The 26251-nt window shown below is 48.9% G+C and overlaps 10 protein-coding genes across 10 annotated transcripts; 5 read left to right on the plus strand and 5 right to left on the minus strand.

Annotated features, from left to right (window-relative positions):
* Window positions 1-4625: 4625 nt before the first annotated feature.
* Pdw03_3802 (Vacuolar iron transporter Ccc1, putative) lies at window positions 4626-5602 on the plus strand (the record flags this gene model as incomplete). The annotated part of the gene is made up of 2 exons (XM_014676322.1): window positions 4626-4981; window positions 5068-5602. The coding sequence occupies 2 exons, from the start codon at window positions 4626-4628 to the stop codon at window positions 5600-5602; spliced, it is 891 nt and encodes a 296-aa protein (XP_014531808.1).
* Window positions 5603-6718: 1116 nt separating this feature from the next.
* Window positions 6719-7255, minus strand: Pdw03_3803 (uncharacterized protein; the record flags this gene model as incomplete). The annotated part of the gene is made up of 4 exons (XM_066100602.1): window positions 6719-6738; window positions 6791-6829; window positions 6932-7000; window positions 7183-7255. The coding sequence occupies 4 exons, from the start codon at window positions 7253-7255 to the stop codon at window positions 6719-6721; spliced, it is 201 nt and encodes a 66-aa protein (XP_065956002.1).
* Window positions 7256-9421: 2166 nt separating this feature from the next.
* Window positions 9422-10809, plus strand: Pdw03_3804 (Aureobasidin resistance protein Aur1; the record flags this gene model as incomplete). The annotated part of the gene is made up of 3 exons (XM_014676320.2): window positions 9422-9631; window positions 9693-9823; window positions 9930-10809. The coding sequence occupies 3 exons, from the start codon at window positions 9422-9424 to the stop codon at window positions 10807-10809; spliced, it is 1221 nt and encodes a 406-aa protein (XP_014531806.2).
* A 1702-nt stretch (window positions 10810-12511) lies between these two features.
* Window positions 12512-14516, minus strand: Pdw03_3805 (Phospholipid:diacylglycerol acyltransferase, putative; the record flags this gene model as incomplete). Its single annotated transcript, XM_014676319.1, has 3 exons — window positions 12512-12657; window positions 12724-14131; window positions 14208-14516. 3 exons carry the CDS (start codon window positions 14514-14516, stop codon window positions 12512-12514), a joined length of 1863 nt encoding a protein of 620 aa, XP_014531805.1.
* A 292-nt stretch (window positions 14517-14808) lies between these two features.
* Pdw03_3806 (Acetyltransferase, GNAT family, putative) lies at window positions 14809-15491 on the plus strand (the record flags this gene model as incomplete). Its single annotated transcript, XM_014676318.1, has 2 exons — window positions 14809-15153; window positions 15240-15491. 2 exons carry the CDS (start codon window positions 14809-14811, stop codon window positions 15489-15491), a joined length of 597 nt encoding a protein of 198 aa, XP_014531804.1.
* A 1368-nt stretch (window positions 15492-16859) lies between these two features.
* Pdw03_3807 (Fungal transcriptional regulatory protein, N-terminal) lies at window positions 16860-17523 on the plus strand (the record flags this gene model as incomplete). The annotated part of the gene is made up of 2 exons (XM_066100603.1): window positions 16860-16912; window positions 16968-17523. The coding sequence occupies 2 exons, from the start codon at window positions 16860-16862 to the stop codon at window positions 17521-17523; spliced, it is 609 nt and encodes a 202-aa protein (XP_065956003.1).
* A 284-nt stretch (window positions 17524-17807) lies between these two features.
* On the minus strand, window positions 17808-20297 carry Pdw03_3808 (Peroxin/Ferlin domain; the record flags this gene model as incomplete). The annotated part of the gene is made up of 1 exon (XM_014676315.1): window positions 17808-20297. The coding sequence occupies one exon, from the start codon at window positions 20295-20297 to the stop codon at window positions 17808-17810; it is 2490 nt and encodes an 829-aa protein (XP_014531801.1).
* A 239-nt stretch (window positions 20298-20536) lies between these two features.
* On the minus strand, window positions 20537-22021 carry Pdw03_3809 (Peroxin 23-like, putative; the record flags this gene model as incomplete). The annotated part of the gene is made up of 2 exons (XM_066100604.1): window positions 20537-20908; window positions 20978-22021. 2 exons carry the CDS (start codon window positions 22019-22021, stop codon window positions 20537-20539), a joined length of 1416 nt encoding a protein of 471 aa, XP_065956004.1.
* A 361-nt stretch (window positions 22022-22382) lies between these two features.
* Pdw03_3810 (Kinetochore Mis14) lies at window positions 22383-23359 on the plus strand (the record flags this gene model as incomplete). Its single annotated transcript, XM_014676313.1, has 2 exons — window positions 22383-22559; window positions 22616-23359. The coding sequence occupies 2 exons, from the start codon at window positions 22383-22385 to the stop codon at window positions 23357-23359; spliced, it is 921 nt and encodes a 306-aa protein (XP_014531799.1).
* Window positions 23360-24222: 863 nt separating this feature from the next.
* Window positions 24223-25414, minus strand: Pdw03_3811 (Cellular retinaldehyde binding/alpha-tocopherol transport; the record flags this gene model as incomplete). Its single annotated transcript, XM_014676312.1, has 3 exons — window positions 24223-24855; window positions 24925-25048; window positions 25176-25414. The coding sequence occupies 3 exons, from the start codon at window positions 25412-25414 to the stop codon at window positions 24223-24225; spliced, it is 996 nt and encodes a 331-aa protein (XP_014531798.1).
* Window positions 25415-26251: the final 837 nt, after the last annotated feature.

A 26251-nucleotide genomic window follows, 5' to 3' on the forward strand; every position in this document is an offset into this window, starting at 1 on the left:
CGACTGTTTCCATCGACCGTGTGAGGATAGGCAGATTATCAAGAGAAGTGAACTAGATTGATAAACATGAATTCCACAGTCATAATAACACGGATACGTACAGTTTGGCCACTAGCAAGTCCGAATCCATGTAGATGTGGAATAGCAACATCTGGGCAATTCGTCTGGAGTCATATGTGTCCCTGCTTCACAAGGCATCTTCTCGTCGGCATTTCCAGGATAAGGGACCTCCCCGACCCGAGATGGCAAGGGAAATCGTAAAATCAGTTGGATTCCCGGTGTTAGGCCTTCACTATCGGTGTCGACTGGGATGCAAATAATATATCCCACGCATCCACTGCTCAGGATTCGCGACGTGACATTTGTCTGCCGAATTCAGACCAAGGTGTTGAGCAACGATCGATCTGATTGAGTCCCGATTCTGGTCTAAATAAGATAAATAATCTGTCTCCTGCTCCCAGTAGCCCAGTTCATGAAGAACATTTCTTTCACACTCTTTCGCGGCAGAGTATGTGATGCTGCCATTAATAAGGGGACGAGGCTTGAGAGTAGCTGATGAGGAATCATGGACTACAGAAATTTTTCAAAAACTCGGATCTAGGACCATGTGCAATGCAATTGCACGCAGCGGAAATAAACTCACTAGCCTGACATCGCTGGCGGTGGGTGGTTAATGTTCACTTCAAAAAGGGGTGTTGTACGGTCGATGGGGAAACATTTTTCCTGTCCGACTGAAGCAAGGGGAGAAAGACGAGTCAGGACGTAGCAGCATGCTTTGCCACTTGGGACCCTTGGTGATATCTCTATAGGGTGCCGGGGAGTCCTGACTTGGGACCAAGACCGATGGAATTTAACCAGCCTCTGAAATTTTGTTTTACCAAAAATGGAAGGGCCGGTTGCTTATAAACGCCCGATCTATTAGCCACGTCTGCCATTCCAATCTAACACTCGTATATAGGGGCGTTGATGATAGCTATTAGATATCTGGGCCGATGTGGAAGAGTTGGTGGAGTGAAGGGTTCTGTATTAGCTACGGAGCACAAAAGAGGTTTGCTTTTGACTCTATATCGGCAGTGCCACATTGGGTAAGTGGAGGATATAAGTTTATTGAAATGTGACCCAACTGTAAGCGGCCTTAGTTCAAGTAGAAACATGATTGAATCAAGCATGCCTGCGTGATCTACAGATGATCAATTCCTATAATGATAGAGGGTGTATCATATAATTCTCCAAAGACCTGTACTGCCTGATCTTGGATAGATATAAGTTCAAATGTGATAGCCAGAGTATTGGCGGACATCCCTGTCTGAACTTCATCGCCAAACTGATAACATTTTTCCATGTCCTCTGCTAAGACAGCCGATGTTTGAAGGTCGTACTCCGGTATATCTACATAGATCATTTGCTTTGTTGGGAATCCTCTATTATACCTTACCCAATGGAACGAAATGCAGTTGAATAACTACCCACCCTTTTAGAAATCGTTATAGAAACTGTGGTCGAACTTCTATGGAATATCTTTCTATTGAGAAAGATACTGGAGAAAAGGGGCTGCCTAATAGTATATTGATAAACTCCTCTACGGTAGAATTTGTCATTTGCTAAGCTTTATGCTCTAACAATATACCTTAAACGAGCCTTCACTCCTTTTGGGAAAGGCTCGACTAAAACGCTTGATCCCTTTTGACTAGGAAAGGATTGTTTCCTCCCTAAGCTTCACTACAAAGCGATTCTAATCTAGGGTCCAAGTTAATCTCATCCTCGAGGAACCGGTATGTTCTGTATAGGCCACTTCAGCACCTACGCTTGATTATTCGGGTGGTAGAGTCGGACTTTTTTTCCCCCTCTATCGAGGCACAAATCGCTACCGACGAGGAGTTTGCCCTAGATAGCGTAAAGCAAAATTGAAACAAAGCGCCCTAAAATAGCTAGGATAGGAACTGTAGCTGCTCTTCGACCGATAGAGAGGGAAGTTAATCGTGGATAATAGAGAAAAATATCTTGGCACTGCTTTTTGAAGGAAACCGACCGGCCCTGTTGATTGAACGATTAGCGATAGAGACCCTGTTCATTTTTGGACCACTGCCGCCTATCTGTCTTTCTGCGAGTCTTGTCGCACAACATGGTGTGGCCACGGGCAACTTTATCCGATAAGCAAGAAGAAGGGCGTGCAATACCAGAAGTAGCCTTTGTTACTGGGCCTACTCAATGTCTCGAGTATGGCGACCTTTAAGGAGTACCAGATCAATGGTTGCGTCATAATAGCATTTTCCACTTGCGAGTGCCGACTAGAAGTAAAAGTGAACCCCCGGTCGCCCAATTCAAAGCTGAATAAATAGGCGCTGCGAATCCATACCCCAGATCAACATATATCATCGAATGCTAGCCATCTCCAGAAACTGGCAATTTATACAAATTTGGAACATCCTCGAATCCGATGATCTCAGTTTTCGGCGTTTAAAACAAAAGTTTTTTTTTTTGCCCTCAAGTGCGGGTCAGTGCGGAGCATTTACCTCCAGTGGGAGACTGTCATTCAAGCAGACACCAACTAGCGGTCGGGTCGGAAGGAGTTACTGCTCCGATTGACAGTATCGAACTTTTGGACTGTTCGAGCTGTATTGCTGGACTCGGAGGAAGTTGGATAGATGTCGAGAGAGATCCGGTGGGGTTGTGTTTTCTCCAGGGAAAGGTTCTATGGCCGGGACAGATGATAGGCGAGAACCTCCCTTTATAGATAGTGAAGTGGAATGACCCTGACCAGCTTCTGTAGAGCATATCGGTTTCACAAACCACACAGGCTGTAGTCTGCTGGCATTAGCTCCGCCGCACCCGAACCTAGAATTCTCTGACAAAAAGTGGTCTACTCCTCAAATCTCCCCTCAAATAGTCAACTGCATCGCTATTGACCTACTGTGCCCTCGCCAGGTTGGCCGCAGCAATGGCCTCACAAGATGTATTGGGGCGCTTGAGTAAACCGGTTAAACAAGTCATTCGTAGGGCAAAACTGGACATATTCTTTTCTGCCTCTATCTCCATTCTATCTCCAAGATTAATGCACACTTCATAGGAATGATAATGATCAAAACATCGGACTCCCCCACAAAGTGTAAGGTGGGCCGTTTCCCTAAGAAGAAAGAAAAACACAAAAGCCAAAGGCCTCTACAAGGGAAATTAGAACAAGCAAAATCGGATCTTGTTTCCATTAGCCATGCGACTGAAGATAAAAGAGCAGTTGATGCAGCACCGGGGGTAATAATAGGAAACAACTAGCATGAGCAGCTCGAAAAAGACATAAGACACAAATAACGATCGTTGTGACAAATTGCCCTAGTCCTTCAATCTAGGCCTCTGGGGTTTCGGTCCTTGCATTTCAGCTTGAGCAGGTCTTCGCTTGGCCTCGGTGATTTCGTCATTTTGAACCTCGCAGGCCCGACATTGTAAATAGCACAACTTCAAAAAAAATGGACAGAAGAAGACTTGCTGAAGTAGGTTGAAAAGTTGAAAAGATACTCAATGCCGAGACAACAGGGAAAGGAAGTTGTAGGCTTGAGGTGGGTGTAGAAGAGAGGAGAGAGAGGATGCAAGTGGGGCAAGGGAAGTGGGGCCGGTCGACATGGTCATATGACAATTAACTATGGCTACTATGGCTTGTTGTAACCTGTGTGTTGTATGTTTGTAGCCAAATCAGGCCGCCACTCTTCATGGATTACATAATCCCATTCAGGCGGAGTAGAAAGGGTAACTTGGCCAAAAGATCATCAAGACAAACATAACATCTGTTTGTCATTGCGGCGGTATTAAAGGCTCTAACATCCGTTAGGGACCACATTGTGAAGAAATAGAAACAAAGAGAAGTGAAAGAGTAGTGAAGATCAAATTCATTGAAAGACTTTCATTCTATATCATCTTCTATGGGCTCCGACCGCAGAGGGTCCTAGAGATGAAGGTCATGCTAAACAGTTTTGGATATCAGTGTGCTCGTGGATCCAACATCCACGTAGTAATAAAATTCATGATCAGATTCGGACTAGGATGTTTCACCCCCTGTTAGTTTATCCGTACATTGAAACGCGATTTGAAGAGCGGTTGTGATATAGCCCACATGGTGACGGTTACAAAAGCCCTTCCAGACCGACATGAATAAGTTTGGAGAGTAAGCGAGATTGCGACTAACCTAAGGGCAATAGGTACTCCGTGCTCCATATGTTGTATACGGGGTACGAGTCCGGTTATCTTGACACGTGCTGCGTGGGTAAAAGACTCTGGATTAGAAAGAATGCTGTCTGATTTGGTCCCAGGCTTCAGGCTAAGCAACGGGAGTCCCCTCCCTGAGACCCACCGGGTCCCCGCATCAAAGCCGATTCTCCTCAAATCAGCGTTGCACGTGCCCTGTCGCCAAGCACGTTGTCTTCTTGGGTCACTCGATAGGCTGTGGCCAGCAGTGGGAGCTGATCGCTTCTTTATCAATATGTAAGCTAATAAGTGTGGGAAACCCTCATGACTGTACCGCGTGCTTTAACTGGCTAATCTCGCATCCCTCGTTTTCACTTAAACATTCCCAAGTCCCATTCAAGGGATATCCTGCAAGGTTTCACTTCAGTTCTCAACTCCACCGATCCCACCTGATGTCAATCAACTCCCTAACCAGCCTGATGTCGAGTTATTTGCCCATCTCCGATCGCAGTTCTTCTTCGGAGGACGAGAAGGACCCTCATTCGCGACTTCGATCGGATGTCGAGGTAGGGAACAACACAACCCGTCACGATGACTCGGAACGAAAGTCTTCCCGCTTTATTGATGGTCGTACCGTGTCCGATGCCATCATCGGTCTCTCCGACGGCATGACTGTGCCCTTCGCCCTAACTGCTGGACTATCTGCATTAGGCGATACCAAAATCGTTGTGTTCGGTGGACTCGCAGAACTCATCGCAGGAGCTATCTCGATGGGACTCGGTGGGTATCTGGGTGCTAAAAGCGAGGAGTAAGTCTGCCAGAAGCATATGACCGATCTCCGATGAGAAGACGCTAGACGATATTCTGGGGATTCGACAGCTGACATGTTTGTAGGGAATCATACAAAGCCACGTTAAAAGAGACTCAAACGCAGACTATGACAGATCCCGCCTCTGTGTCTGACACCATCTCCGACATTTTTGAGCCCTACGAATTGCCATTTGAACTGGTCGCTCAACTCAAAAATCATCTGTCTGACTCTCCTATGCTTCCATCCTTTCTCATGAACTTCCACCACACTTTGCCCGAACCCTCTGGCTCACGAGCGATCATTTGTGCTTTTACAATCGCCCTGGGATACTTTATCGGTGGATTCATTCCTCTCATACCATACTTTTTCGTCGGACCCCATGAAGCCTTCATCGCCCTGCGGTGGTCCATTGCTACCATGGTCATTGCGCTGTTTATCTTCGGATATGTAAAAACCTGCTTTGTCATTGGCTGGCGGGGTCGTCGAAATATCCGCAATGGTGCCATTGGAGGTGTACAGATGGTACTGGTGGGTGGTATTGCCGCTGGTTCTGCCATGGGGCTGGTAAAGGGCTTCCAGATGCTGGCGGAGGCTCACGAGGACCACAAGCATGACTGACTGGCCACCCAAAGATCTTTATCGTTTCACGGCGTCGGCGCTGAGCGGCTTTTTACTTTCCTTGGTTTACAGTGATAGATCGGATGGCGTTGGAGTTTCTAGACTTGCAAACTGCCGAACTAAAATCGAATGAGGACTTTGATTTGCTCACTTTATGGCTGCTTTCCTCTCAGTCAATTTTTCTATCAACAATCTAGTGGTCAGTAATCCAAAAAAAATTGGGTTCGCCATGATAATGTTCATCTCGACGTCACGAAGAATGAAAACCGATCCCTACATAGAACGATGGTCAACAACACCAGAAGAGAGTGAATGAGCTCCACATGTGTGATTGCCATGGCGAGGCGCCAAGATGGCCAGATTGCTGAGCTCTTTTGCTGTGATGATGCCTGTGGACAAAGTGCAGTCATCAACGTAACACCCTTTGGCACCTTCTCCACAGAATCCCCCGAGAGCCTTGGGGTAATCGGCTAACGGATCAGGGGCAACATGGCGTACTATATACTGCGGCAGTAACTATCGAATCAGTTTGATGAGATCTTTATGACTTCTGGACAAAGGCACCTGGGCACCTTGCGCGATAGCTTGAAACGATTAAGTGTTTGAAAATGGGATGCACAAGACCTCAATAAACATCTTGGTAATACTAGATATTAAATTGCATAGATAAATGACCATCACACACATACGAAAGGAAAACGTCTTATGCCAGCCCTTCCTGCTTCCCGCGAAGCAAATCTTTCTGCTTATTGTAACCCGTGTCTTGGCCGTTCACTATCGCTTCTTTTTCTAGTGCCCCAGAAGATCAAGCACGTAGTCTTGGCAATTCCAACCCCGAATCTCATTGTGAATTGTGACTTTGCTAGCGACAGTCTTGATGGAACTGATTTCGGTGACGTTCACATCATGGAGGGGAAGCAACTCTACCAGTCTTTCTGATTGTCGAACCGCTCTTGTTTCCAGCTCATAGCAAAATCGACCATCCGAGCCCGCCACCTGGAGGAAAGTTTTTGTCTTTTTCTCGGGGTCCATCGATGAAAACACCCCAGTGGTTGTGAACGCCTTCGCCGACGCTGATGGCGACATAAATTGACACCGTCGACGACATGTTGAACATTAAACACGGAGAATTAGCTCTGTGGAATTTTAGAAACTTTCTTGAAAGCAGCATTCGTCTGCTGTGCTTACTCTTATATGCGGGGTGGTTAGTGTCTATGAGATCTTGAACTGAAGTGAAAAGGAATATAGAGATTGCAGTAATAATATATCTGCAAAGTCTTTCCCTAGACAGCAGACTATCAAGACAAGCGCCGAGAAAGATGCACAAACCTCTACGGAGTAAGATTTTAATTTTGGCATTGGCGGTTGCAGCATGTCCAATGAATGACGAGAAGGGCGCTTAGAGGTATAATTAGCGTTTTTGTTTACAAATGCCAGCGCCTGTGGCGAGCCCATACTTCGCAAAGCACACGACTAGGAGAATGTAGACTATCTAAATATTTGTACCTTCTTTTTGGTCTCGCGGAATGATGTAAACCCCAGAAGGCACTCCGTACGATGTAGTCATGGTCCCCACTGACCGCATTGGGGTTGCGGGGATGACAGCCTCGTAGGATCGGCGATGCAGAAAGTCGATCCCGAAACGTTGATCATGGTATTGCGTTTCAAACGAGCCCGGGCATGTCAAATGAAAACCTGCCTTGAAAGACTATTGGAATATGCGGGAAATGTAAGCCCGGGCAATGCCAAAAGCTCACGCTAATCGAAATGTTGGCATCCTCACATCTTGATATCGAAGGTATTGACCTCACGGAGTGTTCATCTAGAAGTACCATCATAGGAATATCATAACCTGCACCCAAATCCCAACGAGGCTTAGTAGCAAGGCGAACAAAACTTGAACCTTCCAAGGTAACAACATTACAGCTTGACTTAGTATCTGTGGCGCAGCTCCACACATCAGCCTTACATCACTTCTAAGCCTGAGAACCCACTCTAGGCAGCCGCCCCCCGGATACGAATACGAACGCGTGCTGTTCAACGGAAAGCGTAATACATCGTCAACAAGATTGTAACAAGCTTCGGATAACCTCCAATTTACTGAGTAACGAACTACCAAGACAGCATAATTCCTAGAGAGCTTTGACGTTGGATTAGAAATGAAGTCAAGGTGTGATTGACTGCGGTTGCGCGACACTTGGATTCTGAAACACGTGTGTACCAATGTCAAGGGGTGGAAAGCATATTCCACAGCTGTGCCGCCTTTTACTGAGCAAGTTCTTTCCACTGCAGAGATGTTGTACACTGGTTGTTGTCCAAATCAGGAGGCTGGTATCCCCTAAAGGAGGGGTTTTCCGTTATCCCCTGAGGGTAGGGCCTTGTTACATGATAGGCTGCATATCCTCACATAGGCGCCGGCCCCATGTAAAATGGCCCTAATAGTGTCAGACTCGTGTTTTTCTCCTGACCGCTTGTCAAACTGGAACCTCGAGTGTTGATTGTGTGTGGCTCAGCCGAGCGAGGCTGAGTCTCATTGATGCCAATGCATAGTATGGAGCACGGAGTGTAGCATCTACGGAGTAGACGTTGGGCCGTCGCCGATGAGTGTGGTATGAGGAGCTCGCATCTACGGACTCCGTATTCCGTAGTGTTGTTTTGAATCAGCAGAACGACAGTTGACAAGCCGTGCATAAGCGAAATTGGATAGCTCTGATGGAATTTAATACCGGAACTGAAAGACGGGGGCGCAAAGGAGAAGCAGCCAATCAGAGACTCCGGCGATGGATCTTATAAGGAAAATTTGCGAAAAATTTGCGTCTCAGTTGTAATTTTGAAACCGTGGGACCATATTATGTATGTGTGCTACATTTTTAATTTAATTCAAGATGGCTCCAGCTACTCCGTAGTCAAAGTTTTTAGGTCATAGAGGTCGGCATAGCGTGATGCTATGGAGTACATCAATCTAAAATATATAAGTTATACAAATTGTGGACAGAGTTGTCCTCGGGAGTCTCGGAATCATGTGCATAAAAGGTAAAGGATGTCGGACCATTGGCAAAACAAAGTCCGAGGTATGTCCAGAAATGTGATCCCCGTGGCTTCCGTGGCTTCCGACTCAAATCCTCAGACCGGACAGCCAGGTATTATACTGTACACTGCCGAGGCCTCCGGTCAAAACTACAACAGAAATGAGATGGGTAATTCGAAATAGTTGTATCAAGAACTCCGTACCTGAAAAAGGTAGAAGGTAAAGTGTGTTACTAAACTAAAACCGACTAGTGACGCCATAGATACATTAAAATCGGTCAAACAATTAATGGAGCACTACACACGGATGTAATCATTACAGGAAAAGATTACAGCTAAAACTTAGATATCGGTAAATACGAATACGCCAATACTTCAAAGTTCCCGCGGGTGAAATCCAGGTCTTTTCCTTCCCTTCCTCCATCTCTCTTCTTCAATTCTTAATCTCTCCGTTTCAGGGCGTCAAGTGGTCTCCTTGGTTTTCTCGAGCTCTGTTTACTCTGGGTTTCATCGGTTGCGCCCTTTTCTCCTTGCATCCCGACCCTTGTCAACGTGACCTCCTGAGTTCCCTGGGACTCACGCCCCTCGGCCTTATCCTTCGCCTTCCTATCGGCCTAAGTCACCTTTTCATGAGCCTCGCTTCTGGCCAACGATAAACCTCTTTTCCGTTGCGCGACCCCCTTCCGTCTCGTCCCGCGGCAATCCTTGAAGTCTCAACCGTCCCTTCTCCAAAAAAAGATCTGGACTCTTCTAGAGGAGAGCCGCTGCGAATATGAGTGCCTCCTATCCGTCATGGAAAGATCGTACGCAGAATCAGCTCGGAAAGCTTCAGATCCAGGTGCCATGGCGTTCATTCCAGCTTCTGGTGCCACATCGCATGCGTCGCAAGCTCCGGTCCAAACTCCGGAGCCGCCTTTCGCCCACCTCATCCATTTCGAGGTTGCAAACCTCCTTCTCGCCTGCCGACACCCTCAGATCCTTACAGGCACACCGATGGACGTTGTATGACTTCCAATACTTGTTGCTCCTCATCATCGGCTTTTTCTCCTTGACAATAATCCAGTCTCCTGGTCCATTGGGAAAGACGGCGATTGCCACCGGACTTTTGTGCTCCCTCCTCATGCCAATCACCCGGCAATTCTTCCTGCCTTTCCTTCCCGTTGCCGGATGGCTTATCTTCTTCTATGGATGCCAGTAAGTTTAGCTTCCTGTTAGGACACCTTCGGATGCGCCTGCCATGGCCTGGTGGCGTAATCAGGATGTGCGACGGTATGAACATCGCTAATGTGTGTTTCTCTAGATTCGTTCCCAGCGATTGGCGGCCTGCCATTTGGGTTCGAGTGTTGCCCGCCATGGAAAACATCTTGTACGGTGCCAATATCAGCAACATTCTATCCGCCCACCAAAATGTCGTGCTTGACATTCTGGCATGGATTCCTTACGGACTCTGCCATTACGGAGCGCCATTCGTCGTTTCACTGATCCTCTTCTTCTTCGGGCCTCCGGGAACTACCCCTCTGTACGCCCAGGCTCTCGGATACATCAGCATGATCGCCGTCTTCATCCAGTTGGCTTTCCCTTGTTCGCCACCCTGGTATGAAAATCTGTATGGTTTGGCACCGGCCGATTACTCTATGCAAGGAAACCCAGCTGGTCTTGCTCGCATTGACAAGTTACTGGGTATTGATCTCTACACTTCGGGCTTCAAGCAGTCCCCTGTTGTTTTCGGTGCATTCCCCTCGCTCCATGCTGCCGACTCTACCCTGGCAGCACTATTCATGAGCCACGTCTTCCCGCGGTTGAAGCCCCTCTGGGTTACCTACACACTGTGGATGTGGTGGGCTACCATGTATCTTTCTCACCACTACGCGGTTGATCTGGTCTGCGGGGGCCTACTCGCCACAGTTGCCTTTTACTTTGCCAAGACCCGGTTCCTCCCCCGAGTACAGGCCGACAAGATGTTCCGCTGGGACTACGACTACGTCGAGATCGGTGACTCTTCTCACGACCACAGTTATGATCTTGCTAGCTTGGATGGCGATTTCAACTTGGACAGCGACGAGTGGACCGTAGGATCTTCTTCGTCCGTTTCTTCGGGCTCTCTGAGCCCGGTGGACGATCATTACACGTGGGAAAGCGAAACTCTCACCTCGAATCACGACATCGAGGCTGGACGGTAATCCTCAAGCTTCACTTGCATCTGTCGCTTGATGAAGTCCATTCTTGCATATTCTACTTTGGAATCGGCGTTATGTTTGACGACAATGTTTGGGAGTACTATCTGCATCGAGCAATCTTCGACGCCTTAAGGTTTTTTAATAAAACCTCCGGTTCGCGCGGTATTTTCGCCTCGAGCTGAAGGTCCTGTTCACCTTTTGGCTGTACATGCCTTGCCACCCCACCCCCCTTTGGGCTGGCAACCCCGTCTATAATATTAATACCGGTGGCGGAATGAATCGGGCCTTGTTCACCTGCGTGCGCTCGCTAATTCCTTGCACCGCCACCGTTGGCAGTCTTCGCCTGTACACATTCACGGATGCCTTCGGGCAATGCCCTTTATTTTTCTGACCCATGTCTTTCTCTACGACTTTATGAAATGGGCGAGCCACGTTTTCATTGGCTTTTGGCTCGTCCAGATGAACAAACATTTTTACCCTTCGTGTCGCTCGCTCATCATAAGCGCCGGAACTTCGACCTGTTTTTGGAGATGAAAAGTTTCGGCGCTTTTTGCTGCACCGCCCCTCGCTGTGCACTAGAAGGATTTTTGAATCTTGGCTGTTATGCGACATTTTGCATCGGCACAGGAAAGGGAGTTTTCAAAAAGACCGCCTCGATCTACTCTCTGGTTGTTGTGTCCACCACTCCTGGGTGCTGATTAACTAATCAGCGTCAATATTGTGTGGATTCGACACGAAATGATTCGACGAAAGGAAAGGGAGTACTGAAAGCTGGGGCTCTTGTTTTCAGAGCTTGAGTGACCATGGCAGCTAGAGTGAACGGGATGTTGGTACTTTTGACAGAGGCCATATCCCCCACCTTCGAGCCTCACCTATTCTCTTCGTTTCCGGCTATCAAAATTGAAGCTCATCCGACAACCTAATGCATCTACGCCTCCCGTGGCATCCTCTCAATGTCCCGAGTTGAGTCGTGTGTATGCCTCTTATCATTAGTTTGGGGGCCGGTATGACCCTGTTGGATATTGCTAGCATTATTTTTAATCACCAGCGAATGAATGAATCATTGTACATTATCTACAGTTCTGGGTGACTTTTGTTAGTATTCAGCATCCAACTTGGCACGTGAGAGCCACTCGAAAATTCACTCCCAGGTCTCACATGAAAATCTGGCAACTCCGCCAATGTGATGAGGACTGAGGACTATCCACACAGTAGACGGGACACGTTATGGTCCCTTCAATTTTGCTTCTCACATGAGCCAAGAGTCCAGCTTTGTCGATCACACGGGACCAGTCACTAGTAGCTTTGCACAAGTCACTAGTCTCCTAGTTGTAGTTAGCGTGGAGTACCATGTACGTTTAGGGGTAGGAACCGGGATCCGCGCTTATCCGTGATGCAAGAGGTTGCTGGAATCGTAGTACAGACTCGTTCGCAGGGTTGTTTGAGTATTCCATTTCCCAGTCCTCCGTAATATAAGCAACGATTGAACCGATACATGTTTGTAGACGCAGTAAAAAAGGAATGGGATGAATTCATATGAGGGTCTGTCACAACGAAATGTACAAAAATCCCGACTTGGAAGCAAAACCCCCATCTATCTAGAAAAAAAAATTCCAGATGTCTTGAAAGAGGTGTGTGTGTGTGTCAAAGTGCGAGCCAAGTAAAGAATAAATGTTCAGAACAGTCATAAGGAACCTCATTAGATCTATTCCTCGTCGAATATTTGTACACGATCCGCATACTCGCGGATTTTGGAGACAAAGGTCTCCTCGATTGAATCGCCTTTGCCGCCAGCGACACGGAGAAGAAGATCGTTGAGGGAGGCACGGCCTAGTATATCCACATGGTCACCTATAAAAAGTTAGTCGTCTGTCGTACATCGTAGAAAAGAGTGAGTGGGAGCAAAGAAGAACCTACCAGTGTTGGGACCACCACGGGGCGAGAAGCGATCAGGCTCGTGAGGCATCTCAAAGACCTTGACCTTTATGCCAGCTGGATTATAACGCTTCAGGTGCCAGCCTTTGGCGCACATGTAGCCCGCACTAAGCAGGCTCACAGTGCCGTCGCCCTCGCCCATTAGAACGCCGTGGTCAACGCCCTCGTTGTTTGTGATTGCGGTGTCCATGCTGACCTTGAGGTTGACCGTTGGATCAGGATCTTCCTGGTAGAAGTAGCTGCGCTCTGTAGGCTTGCCTACGCCATAAAAGCAATATATCTTCATGTCTGGGGCAAGGGGCAAACGTGACTCTAGGGGATTGAGCCAGGTGCGCGGGTCCTTCTCGTTGGCTTCGACCTCGCGTTTGGTGTGCGCGACACCGTGAGAGTAACTATTCAGAATCTGGCTCCGGTACCAATCCTCGCTCTGATCCAGGAGGTACTGAATACTCTCTGACGCAGTAAGATTTTTTTGGGTCAAGGATGTGTTGGACTCGTGGAAGCGGAGCAAGTTGCCAAAGGTCAAGGGCTGACCTGGTTGGTCGTCCGGTGCCCAGGTCGAGTTTCCCCATATGGCCTCTCCGCCCTTTGGTAGCATGCTGGAGATACCGGGCATCGCACGGAAGATCTCCACGCGCTCGCCCTTCGATAGGAATTTCTCCAGTCCGTACACGGCAAAGGCGTTTAATTGCGCCGTATCCCGCATTTCACCGGACAGAACGGCGGTCAATCCCTTGACGGCACCTAGCATGCAACCGCCGATGTTGACCCACGAATCAATATGTTTGTTAACCCAGTCTTTGCCGCCGTTTCCGTGCTCCTCGCTCTCTACCCACTTGAAGAAAAACAACACCACCTGAGATCCCATGCTGTGAGATGCCAATGTGACCTTCTCACCCTGTACCTGCACCGCAGTCTCGATGTAGGATTTGAGTCGAGTGAAATATCTATCGCGAACTTCGAGGTTGAGATATGAGAGTCGCCAGTCGTACGCAGCCGTAAACGCATTGGTCGGATCATAGCCAATGGTAGCCAGGTTCTCCAGGATCTTATTCCAAATCCAATACCCCGTAATAAAAAAATCCGTGGCATCGAATCCTTGCGCCGATCGGAGTTTAATGCCAGGCGGGTCCAGGCCTGTATCCTGATCGAGCATGACATGGTTCTTCCACTCAGCTTTATCCATAACTAAAGCTCTCATCATGCTCCAGCTGCCCCATAATCGTCGGCGGAAGTATTGTCGCGAGGCTTCGCCTGTGCCCCAGCTCTCTAAGCCAGTCGAGATGACTCCGGGGATCATCACGACGGGGTGTTTGGCCTCTACACCCATAGCTCGAAGATGTAGCCCAACGGCAAATGAATCATAACTGACGGTGTCGCGTTCGTGTTGCTATACCCCCGATGGAAGTTAGTTGGATGGCAACCAGAGGAAGCGAGAAGAGAACTCCCTCTTTGAAAGCACGTACTGAGAATTCTTTCACGTCACTCAAAATCCCTTGTGGAAGAGCCTCAATCCACGAGTCGAGATTCAGTTCCATGAGCGAATCCAGGCTTATGACCTCCTGCTGGTTCGCGAAGAACAAGGCGATGAAGATCCCGAAGATCCCGCCCAGCAAGAAGATGAAACCATTGCGACGTTTACTTCGGGGCTTAATAACAAGCTGCGTGACTTTTGTATCAACAAACTCCGCATGGAGCTGTTCGTTCTCATGTTTCGTACCGCTGACTGTGTCAGAGGGCGGGACCTCGTCCTTGCCCATGCGGCGGCGGAGCATGGCGACCAACCGCGATGGAGGCAGAAGAAGGAGGGGACCTGATCGGGTTGCTTGTAATATTAATCGCAGGAACAAAACCAACAAATTGGAAGAAAAGAAAAGAAAAAAGAAGAATCCAAAAAGAAAGTGAAGGGGAATAAGAAAACACGGAAGTGCATAAAATCCGCGAACGGGAGGATCGGCATCACATGGCAGAGTCCATTTCCTCCCCTGCACATCTCAACACCCCCCCCCACCCCCCCCCCCCCCCGGTCAACTCCAATCATCCGCCCACTTCGATGACATCGCTGTGATGAGCAGTGCTCAAGATCTTCGCTATGTGCGATATGAAAAATCGCGCGAAAATGAGTATGTCGCCGCAATGCGCCAGCTGATCTCCAAAGATCTGTCCGAACCTTACAGCATCTACGTCTACCGCTATTTCCTATACCAATGGGGTGACCTATGTTTCCTCGCGATGGACGATAAAGATGAGATGGTCGGAGTCGTGGTATCAAAGCTAGAGCCGCACCGCGGAGGCCCACTGAGAGGGTATATCGCCATGCTGGCCGTGCGCGAAGAGTACCGCGGGCGGGGAATTGCAACCAAGCTAGTGCGCATGGCCATCGATGCTATGATCGAGCGGGATGCAGATGAGGTATGTCTATACAGCTAAGGTGGCTGTTCGGCCTCAAACGGGGAGGTCTCGAGGGTATGGTAGCTGACCTGTGCGTGTTTGGGCAGATCGTTCTCGAAACTGAAATCACCAACACCGGGGCAATGAAACTGTACGAGCGGTTGGGCTTCATTCGGAGCAAACAGCTCCACCGTTATTACTTGAACGGAAATTCGGCTTACCGACTTGTGCTCTATCTCAAAGAAGGTGTGGGTGCGATTCGGACAGCACTTGACCCGTATGGTCTTCCACCACCAGTACCCGGTCTACCTGACACGTGCGAGGGACATTCTCATGCCAATATGGGGTCATTAATTTGATTTTTTGTTGCAGGCAGTGCTATGAAGTTTCTTCGTTGTTCTGTCAAGCTGTGCTGGCATGACATGTCATGATTATGAATGGAAAATGACCAGAATAGATATACCTCACAGGAGCTGGCGTCCTTGTGGAACTGTTTTGTATAGAAAGACCAATTTCCTGCGAAGTATGCCCAATAACTAGTCTGCGTTGATCGAGAATAGAGGATATGTCATAAAAGCATAGTCGGCCCCGCTTGTGGCCTAGTGATGTGCTTTTTGAATGTCCTTTGAGAGATCATTTTTTGAAACAAGTTTCCCCTTCTTGGCGTCCGAGCAAGAAGGAAGTCGCCGCAATACATCAAGCATAGGCGCTGAAGAAGATGCAAAATGCGCCATCTGAACTTTCTATATGAAGCATGTCATATCATGTCAAAGGGACCTCGGGGGAGATTTGAGTAATGGAATACCTGGAGGATAGGTACCGCGATCTACCCTGAAGGTCACATTGTAAGCAAATATCACTTGGATTAGGAACACTGCCTTGTAGGCATTTCTCCCATAAAAGAAACAAACTCTCAAGAAGGCTGCTGATGCTGCCATTGATTTCACACCACTCTCCCACGCTGTTGGCCACGCCTCTTTGCCAATCGTCAATCTTCTGTTCAATCGTGGAAGGGATATTACAATACGGGCAGGCTTTGCACCATGCAGTTGCTCACGATTGCGATGCAGTGGAGGTCCTGACGCTTCTCATTGCTCAAGGCGCTCCGTGATCAAGCCCGGTCGTCATCTGAAGGCCATCCAAGGCATTCCTATAAAATATCAGGCATCGTATGATGCTGACTTCGAGGTAGGTTTCACTGGTGGTATGTGCAATCTTTATAAATTGAGCATATCATTCATAATGAGTCAAAACTAATTAGGGCAATAAATAGGAGGGGGAGAAGGGGCTTGAGGCGAGATGAGAGTTGATGAGAGTTGATGAGAGTCGGTAAAGACTATATCTCCACGAATGACTGTGCGGAGTAGAACAAACCAAACGCAAAAGACCATTCGAGATAGAAATCACAAAGTCCACCTTTTTACATCCTAAACTTTGGATCTAAGTGTTGCCACATCTTTCGAGTTGGGAATCCCAGTGGAGTTACCGAGATCTGATCTTGGAAAGGTGGATCCTGTGTCTCCATTTAAAATGAAGCCGAGGTCCCCCGTGTATGTTTTTATTTCATGTCTCATCCCCCCATGGATCCAACAGCACTCGGATACCTCCAAGGCCCATCTAGGATGAAAAAAACAAACAAAAAAGGTCGTCGACCCGGTAAAATAGCCTGCACGGCCTGCCACGCTCGCAAAAAGCGATGTGACATCTCTCCGCCACATCACCAGTGCATGCATTGCCGCAAGGAAAATAAATGCTGTATCCCGCGAGATTCTATTGACAGGTATGCAAGACGAAGAAAACACAACGGCTAGCAAGACTTACAAAACCGTTGGAAGACCCACCCAGCGACGAATGCCCGGCCGCAATCACAACAGCCAGAAAGTCAGCCATGACGAGAATCAATTTCATGTCAATGGCTTTCTGCCAAAAGGAATTGACCATGAAATACCCCGCTGGAGTGCAGTGTATTCTTTTTATTCGGAGATGTGCCGGCTACTGCCGACTCTCACCTCCACCTCCCCGCCCCTTTCAGCCGAGATGGAAGAGGACATTTCACATGTGCAAACTGCACCAATGGAGAGAAAGCAGGATGCGCCATCGTCCGGGCTGGAATTCTCAAGGCGCTTTCAGTCGGATGTCCTATATAGGGATTGTGTGGAGCCAACTTCTCCTCTGAAGAGGGTCGGCAGACCTGCTCGTCGGTCTCTGTCTCGGTCTCGGTCCCCGCCACCTGTAGATGAAAGGGTTGGGCTGGAAAAAGCGTTAGCGTGCGAAGCTGAGACGCATGGGATCCATGATCCAGCGAGGGAAGAGAGAGCTCCAAGCGGAGGATACTCCGATTCCACCTATGATGTTTTTATGAATGATCTCGATGCATTGCTTAGATTTTGATGGTGCTCAGATTGAAAGAAGAGATGTATTCGCTCACGATCAGACGAAAAGCAAATATAGGAAACGGTTATTTTGAATTTTGCAGCTTTATGGATTTTATACGCTGAGATAATATACAAGTGTAAGATACAAGATGATGGGCAAGTAGGAAGACCAGAGTGCATTTAAAAAACACCAGCCAAAACAAGCCCGCCAGATGGGATATTCATGCAACACGCTAGCGTCAAAAAGGTAGAAGGATCGAAGAATGCGCGAAGGATGCAAAAGGGGGGAGGGTTGGAAGATTATTGGGGTTTCTCTTGGTCTCGCTCTTTGTCTTTACGGACAATGGGAACTTGAATAGCATTTTGCATCTTCCAAGTCAGAGGCCGTGGTACACCCCGCCATTCCTTATCCAAGATAGACGCTGCGTCCAGCATAATCGGGGAAGGATGCTGGGGGACATAGCGGGTTGCACCAAGGATGAGGTCACGCTTGATAAGAGCATTGGCAAGGCGGATTTGGAGATTACGTTGTTCCCCCCTAGGCTTCCATCCGATGAGGTAGAGAATTGGATTGTGACGGAATTCGGAGGGGATATCATCCAAAATGGAGTCTGGAAGCCGGTAGTTTTCATGGTGTAGGTCGATACCGATGATGACCTTGCCGGCATCGGAACTCCACAAATCTTTGTTCAGCCCGATGGGTTTACCAAAGGACGCATTGCGACATAAGGAAGCCAAGACCGCCTGTCTCATCTTGTAGGTCACGCTTTTTTTCATGCAAGAATACCGCCATATAACCAGGCAAATGTTGTATTGGCGGTGCCTGAATGCGGCCAAAAACAAATCCTCCCAATTTTGCGAGGTTACTTCAAACAAAGGGTGCTCAAAAAAGCGGAGGGTATACTGCAAAGCGACGTGTATGTTCGCACCCAGCGCTTGCACGATGTGGCTGAGCGGATAACTGTCAACAGTGAGGTTATTATCAATGCAGATTTCCATGAGCCGGTTTATGGAGTTAAAATCCTTCAATCGAGCAAGCACACTGAACATCTGACCAACGACGGAAGAGCTGAACCAATTAGCGCCCCAGGTATTGGTCATGAGGTCAATAAAGGAGTCTATATCTTTCCCACTATCCAAATGCACCAAAAGCGAATCTTGGATTGTCTCCTGGAGCGCGCTGTGGATGGTAGAAAGGTTAGACATCTGACCACGCTGAACCATATGTTCAATGAGTTGGGCTTTCTCGCTGGGGTCAACCAGAGCGCTGAGCAATGCGAGCCATGTGTCTGGGTTTGGGCGCATGTGCAATCGAGGCATCGTCCGCAGGAAGTGACGGAAGACACTGACATCCTGACGTCGCGCAGCAGCTCGTAACAGGATATTATATGTATCAGTGGTAGCCACATGCTCTGTGCGTGAACACAAGGCTCGGGCAGTGTCAAGGAACTCATGTCGACAAAGGAATTCCAGTGCATTATTCAAGGCCGCAGTCGAGATGAAGTTGGAGTGTGTTTCTTCCGTGAATAGCGCTTTCAGATGTTGTTTAATCCTGACCACGTGTGGAAGCTTTGATAGAGACATGGCCTTCTCATCGAGCGTCGGTTGCCTCGCAGATGTGACATCCTCGACGTGCTCGTTAAACTCCTTCACGGTAGCGATAACCGGTCGAGGGAGCAGGATCTCGTCCAAATTTGAGCTGCTATCCGATGTTTCGCCGAAATGCCAGTTCCCACGAATCAACGGTACAGGCAGGTTTGAACGCTGCATCGCGCCCCGAGAAACGCACATTGGAACCGGTGGTTTGTGGATATCAACAAGAGGATCACCCATAGCTTGCAGGTTCTGTGCGCGGGTAAAATGCCCTTCTACTAGCGCCATGATATGGTCCGTGGCACTCAGAACGACTCGACGGAGTAACCCCTTGCTCTGGCTTGCAGGTAGGATATGCACGCGACATCCATTATGTAGCGGAACGTACCAAATATTCTCTTTCAAAGTATAACGAGTCACACCAGAAAATAGGGCGAGGGTCTCCTCTGGTACAAGTATCTCCTTCTTGTTCCAATTCTTCTTAGGATTTTTCCGGACATCGCGCTGCACTTGATCCAGAATATCCTTAGTATCAAACCAAGCATTATCAAAGAGCTTTGCTGAGCGAGATTGATATTTTTTCTTCATGTGTTCGCGAAACCGCAACTTCTTCCGATCTCGAATCGATGTATGTCGTAAAAATAGTTGTCTCTGCGTAGGCGAGGAAGTTCTGGCGTTCAGGGATTTGTCTTGCAGCCGACCTTTCTGTATTCTCTTCGCTCTCGTCAATGCGAAGCCACGTAGTGGTTGTTGAGAAGTGGCGTCTTCGGCATCTGCAAGGGAATTGACAGGCTGCCTCTGACCTTTGGAGGACCGACCTCCGCCAATTTCATTCGAACCATCGGAGCCAATTTCCTCGTCCTCGCCTGTTTTAAGATGCCGTCCAACTGCCACAGGGGAAAATCGCGGATTTGAATCATCGGGGGACCGAGAGGAGGACTCAGAGGAAATCCATTGGCGCGAGCGTCGAGAAAGCGTAGGAGAGGGGCGGACTGCTGCGTGAAATGGGGAACCGGAAGTAGGACATATCCCAGTTGAAGCATCAATCGACTTCAGGGAAGATATCTGTCGACGTTGCAAAGCAGGCGCAGCCCAGCGGGGATAGAGAAACAGAAGAGGCTCATCGGGGCAAGTCGCGACAGTGTCCAAGACGGCAGACAGATGCCTCCTTAGACACGGGCAGCCACGCAAGAGCATAAGGGACGATGCTCTAATGGCACCGGAGACATGAATGGAAAGGAGACAAGAATTGGGCGCGTTGCTGATTGAGGTGTTTTTCGATGGGCCATTTTGCCCCGAAAATTGCTGGCCGCTGAACGGGTAGGCGGTGGCCGGAGCTTGGCTCTGCCGGATGAGCTGCTATACTTCGGTATTTTCTCCCATGTTCTCCCCAACATCAATATTTACTCCGATTATACAGGTGATTATTTATTACATTAATAAATGTGACCTTCATGGTCAATCTCAGCAGCTTTGGGAATGCCCCTGAAAATCTGCTTCACCGAACTCGCACGCTCCTCCAAGACTGGTCGCTTAGCCAGTAGTGTATCATGCTTGGCTACCGGAGTCAAGTCTAACAGTTCCGTCCCTGACTCGCCATGATCGTCTTTGAAAACGTCCGGTCCGGTAATATGATGCTTGCAAGATTCTGCGGCACGAGTGAGATTATCTTTCTTGCGTTGGATTGCATCGGCGTCTTTGTCAGAACCGGTGGGAGCTTTGGACAGCTCACGAATGACACGAGAAAGATATGTCATAAATTGCCAGCGGGAGGTCTGGAAGAGGAACATGGGCATTATTTTTGGTATCTGGTATCCGCCAAAGTGGAGTTTTAGCCCGGTCTCAACATACAGAGTAGGGAAAATCGCGAAGCTCACCTTGTCGTTCAGATAAAAAAGTTCCTCGCCTCCATCCTCAATGAATTTCTTCAGCGCATCAATTTTCTCTCGATCAATGGAAGCTAATTTCAAAGCATGCATCAAACTGGGTATATCCCCGATCTCATCAACATGTGGCTCCTCATCAACCGTCATGCTCACATGATTCAAGAATCCAGATTCTACCCGGGACAGTCCCGCAGTACTCTGCTCCCGACTTCTTGCCTTGGACGAATGGATGGTAAAATAGTCCTCAGTAAGCAAATGTGAGTTCTCAAAGTTAGAGCGACCAAGGTTCCGCCGTGCAAGGGCCTTGGTCCGTAGTCTCACCCACCGTCTTCTCCGGACAAACGAATGAAACCACGGCTGGGTACCATGCCACGAAGACGACGAAAACGAAAAAGAGTACTGCCACCCTTGCTCATCGGTATCACCAGACATGTCAACATACCATGTCTTCCATGTCCATTCCCAACTTGGGTCAGGCAGCTGGGCATTCGTGATATCAACAGGACTAGCTCTGCGATCCTGTGTCATCCAGGGGCTGGGATCAAAGTTCAACAGCGAGCTGTGCGAGTAATGTGGGACACCAAGAACGAACCAGCCTCGCTGGTTCTCGTAAAGAATATCCATTTCCGAGCGCCGGTTTGTGTCCTCGCGGCCGTTGATTTGATCTTCTGTTCCGTTCACCTGGCCAGTGCCGCTGTCATTGATAGTCGAGACTCGCGATGGAGCAAAGTCAGCTATCTCGAAATCTCTGCCTCCGCTGCTTTCTCCGGTAGAGCTTGCTGAGATGGAGCCTCCGCGCACCTGGGACGATTCTCGGCTGAGCGAGTCATTTGTCTCGGGCGCGATACCGAGCCTATCGGGTTGCCATTTTGCGTATTTCCGTTTTTTGAGCTGGCTTTGGACGGATACACGGCTCAGGTGTTTCGTCAGGCTCCCTCGCTGATTGAGGGTGGATGTGCGCCGTGTAGCTCTCTCGCCGGTGGGTTGCGATGGGACGGTATTATCCACGAGGGAAATGGACGGAGGGTTCTCCATAGTCTGTATGTCGGAATGTAAAGAAATATCCCAGACAGTGTCGAGCTATCCCAATGGGCTCCTCAAGCCCTGTATCATATCACTTGAATGTGCTTCTCTCGCATAATCTCAAGGGGTCGTGCCACAGCAGAAGCAGGGATAGGGGGATGTAAGTTGCGAAGTTAGAACTGTAGAATATGAAATATCCCAACAACAGAGATAAACAGAAGAAAATCAGAAACAAAAGAGAACCAAAAAAAACTAACCTTGAAGAGCAAGTCGATGCAACATCGATGACATCGTTTGCGGGGATCAACGCCAAGCCCATGTCTTCTGCAACTCGCGGGAAAAGAAAAAACATCAACAACCACAATAGCCCGCCATGGCAGCACCACACTATCGAAAAGTCGAGCTTCAATCTCCAGCAGACTTCACCTACCTCTACGCCAACACAGTTGCACTATCGCGCCGAAAGCTCGACCTCTACTTCCCCCCCTCCGCAACGAACAATGACACCCCCGATCCGATGCGCGAACGCGTCCGGGAGTTGGTCGACGAGGTGAGGCCAGAGCAAGACGCATGTCCTACATAAACCCAGAGTCTAACCTTAAATAGTACATTAATAAAACATTCGAATCAGCCTCAGCCTCAATTAGCATCAACGGTATAGACTCCACCTCACCACAATTCCCGTTCCCGGCAGCATTCACCGCGCCAACAGAACAAGTCGAGTATGAGGCATACGACACAGACCTTGCGTCGCGTGTGACGTCGCTGTACGCGCAGCTGGAATCGCTCAATACGACTGTTGCACAGCAGAGACGGGATGCGCCGAGACGTGCGGCAAAAGAATATGCCGCGCAATTGAAGAAGATGATTGAAGAGGAGGAAGAAGAATATGAAAACGAGGATGAGATTGAGAATGGACAGAAAGACGCTGATAACGATACGGAAATTGGCAAATCTGCGAATGTGCAGCCCCAATCCAACATTCAAAACGTGAACGCAACACTCGGCCAAGAGGCGAATGGTATGGAGGTTGATTCTGCCCCGCATGGAACTGGATCGGTGCGGACAGGGGCCCAGATGCACTCGCGGCGCCCCTGTAGAAACCTCGACCCGGCGTGGACGTTGCAGGCTGCGCTCGGGACGGAAGAGGAGCAGGAGAGGTGGAAGAGTGGGGACATTGCGAGTGTCTATGAGGATGCTTTGCGGATGCTGCTGCGGTTGCAGGGTGATGGCAATTCTAATACAGACGCTGGTGTGGAGGGTAATGCGTTGGCAACGACGGTGGGCAAGGCTGAGAGGGCTGGCCGTGCTGCTGAAGTGGTGGAGAATATGAACAAGGGAGGGCTTTGAGGACTCTGGGGTTGGTTGACTAGCGTTCTCTGTTGTGTTTTTCTTCTTAATGTTTGGGCGCTATTGCAATTTTGGGGGCGTTTCGGGGCCCTAAACTTGTCCTAGGGATCATGATACCATGTCTTGTTAATTGTTGATGGCTCTGTGGAGTCGAGATCCTATCATCTTTCATTTCATCTCCTCAGACTGAACTGTCTGCTATTTCTGTAGCAAAGGCAAAGATCGTTACTTTTCTGCTCTTGCTCCATTCCTTACTGCTACTCATACATTGTACAATCAAAGCAATATCGACCCAACTTGTGTCCTAAACGTGACAGCTACTATCTCAATATGTGCTCATTCGTGTATACACACTACCAACAACCAAGCTAAACACCAACTTCGCGCCAACTTCACGCCAACTTCACACCCAACTTCACACCAACTCGCTTTTGAATTTCATCACATCCTGTCCCTTCTATGCCAAGAGCAGGCAGTGGCAGCGCACGCTGCTTATCTTGATAGGCAAAAGCAACAACAGAAGCAAGCTCTCCATGATATCTAGATCGGAATAAAAAAAAGCAAAAACGCAAACAGAGAATGTAGAGCAAGGAATCCACAGGTTGTGGATGGATCGGCGAAGGGATGTCGAAATTACCGTATGAGAGACATTCCGGTATGCCTGGGGAATTAGGGTTATGTTGGGAGTTATCAGACCCCGAGGCATTATTTTTTGAGGTTTTTGGGTCGATCGAGGTTGAAAAGAGGCATCCAACATCCCTATCTGGATGACTGTTTTCGGTCGCCATTCAAAACAAAAGGAAATCGTCAATCGGCTTGTTGGAGCTCCAACAAAAAAGACAAAGGAAAAGTCTTCAGCAAGCTCAAGCGCTAGTCTGAACACCCTCCTGACCCTCAACATCCTTCTTCTCATATCCGGGATCCTCATTCTGAACGACAGGCTCAGCAACCTCCTTGGCGGAGGCCCACTTAGGGGGACGAGCCCACTCAGCCTCCTGCCAGGGGCCCATATCAGAGAGTTCACAGCCACCGGGACACTTGCAAGAGCCTCCGAACTCAACGGGCATATTCTCAGCGGGGACCTGGGCCAGAAGCTCCTTCTGGTATCCACTGCCGAGGACGTGAATTTTGCTGACGGTGACGGGGTCAAGGAAGCCCTTGATGGCACCGAAGACGGTGCTGAAGCCCCACGGCGCGTTGATCAGGTAAAGCTTGCCCAGACGCTCGGGGTAGTGGTTTTGCGAGATGTCTGAGGCCTGCTTGACGTATCCGTAGACGGATGGCACACTGGTGATGCCGACACCCTTCAGGTCCATGACAGTGCAGCAGGTCTCAAGCAGCTTGCCGGCCTTGCGCGAACAAGCGGGCAAACGTGGGTCGGCCAGCTTCTCGTACTCGCACACCAGGTTCTGCAGCATGCGGTCGGCAGTGGTGATCTTGTACATCTGGTTCAGGTCGATCTTGCCGAGCTTCTCGATGTAGACGGGGCGGCCATCCTATTTGGTTGCGAAATTATGTCAGTAGTGCATCTGGAGAAAGATGTGCAGAAGCCGCGGAAAACCAACCTTGTCGGTCTTGTGGTAGTACTGAGGGTAGAACTTGAAGACTTCCTCCTTCTCGGGGTAGTCGAAGTTGCGAGCTAGATCATCGGTGCCGAATTCCTTCCGCCACTTCTCGCTAGCAGTGAACCTAGTATGTGAAATTAGACCATTAGGCCTCAATTAAAGGTGAAAGCAAAAAGCTAGCAGTAGCAAGCTTTCTGCCAACCCCCCCAAAAAAAACATTGATGCCCTCCGGCGAGAATCGAGGAACGTACATAGCCTTGGCAGCCTCAATATCAAACTTGCGGGCACGCAGGAATCGCAGGAGGGTCAGCGTATCCAAACGCTCAGTGAAGCCGAGCTTCTCGAGCTCAGCGCGGAGCTGTTGCACCTTTGCATCCTGTTCGGGGGAGGTGTGGCCGGGGTGACCAGGCTGCGCTTCCGGAGCGGTGGTGGGGAAGTCGTACTGGTCGTACTTGGGGTCGGTAGGCAACTGGGATTCTGTGGCCGCCATTGTGGTGGATGGGAGTTATATGGTCAAGGGGAAAGGAGGGAGTTATTCTGGAAAAAGGGCGGGAGGCGGAGGGGGAGACTGGTAAGTGGCCACTTTAAGATAAAAAAACCGCCTAGAGCATCCTTGGGGATTATCCAATGATATTTCTTATTATTGAGCAATAACAACCAACCCCTTCTATCAAATGAATTTTTTAGAGATTTATAGGGGCCAGGCTGCCGTCAATTCCCACGCTGGCTGGTTTTGTGAGAGTAATTGGGCTATTGCTTGAGATCGGGTACAGTGTATGTAGCATCTAACTTGAGCACTTCCTGTCTGGGTTCCGGGCTCCAAGTCTGTGCTAATCTTGTATTAAATATCCTCTAAAAGCCCCAGCAACACCAGCTACACCCAGAAAGAGGATTTCAGTTGAGAAAAAAGGGGCAAGCGAGGGGCAAACGTGGCGGTGTCGAGGTGCCAGTGACGAATCCACTCTGCATGTTAGTGGACACTACGGAGTAGCATTTGACATATTTAACCTACAACATACGAGAGAAGGCAGCAGATATATCAGAGTAACTTACAAGTCCCGAAATGAGATGTAATTTGCTTAAGCACCCTGTAGAGGGGGGAAAAACATCCACAACGTGACAGCATACGGGTATTCAATTCGAAACAGTTCAACACTCAGCAGGCATCGCAAATAGGCATTATTATACACAGCGCATGAGGACCGGAAAGGCCTAGGCGGTGATTGAAACACAAAGCAGAAAGACATGCCGGGGAATTAAAGGACTCAGGGCTCCAGTGAAACCGAGGGGAAAAAAAACAAATGGCAACAACTATGCGCTGGGTATA

This window comes from Penicillium digitatum, chromosome 1 (genome assembly GCF_016767815.1).
Source record: "Penicillium digitatum chromosome 1, complete sequence".
Taxonomy (NCBI): domain Eukaryota; kingdom Fungi; phylum Ascomycota; class Eurotiomycetes; order Eurotiales; family Aspergillaceae; genus Penicillium; species Penicillium digitatum.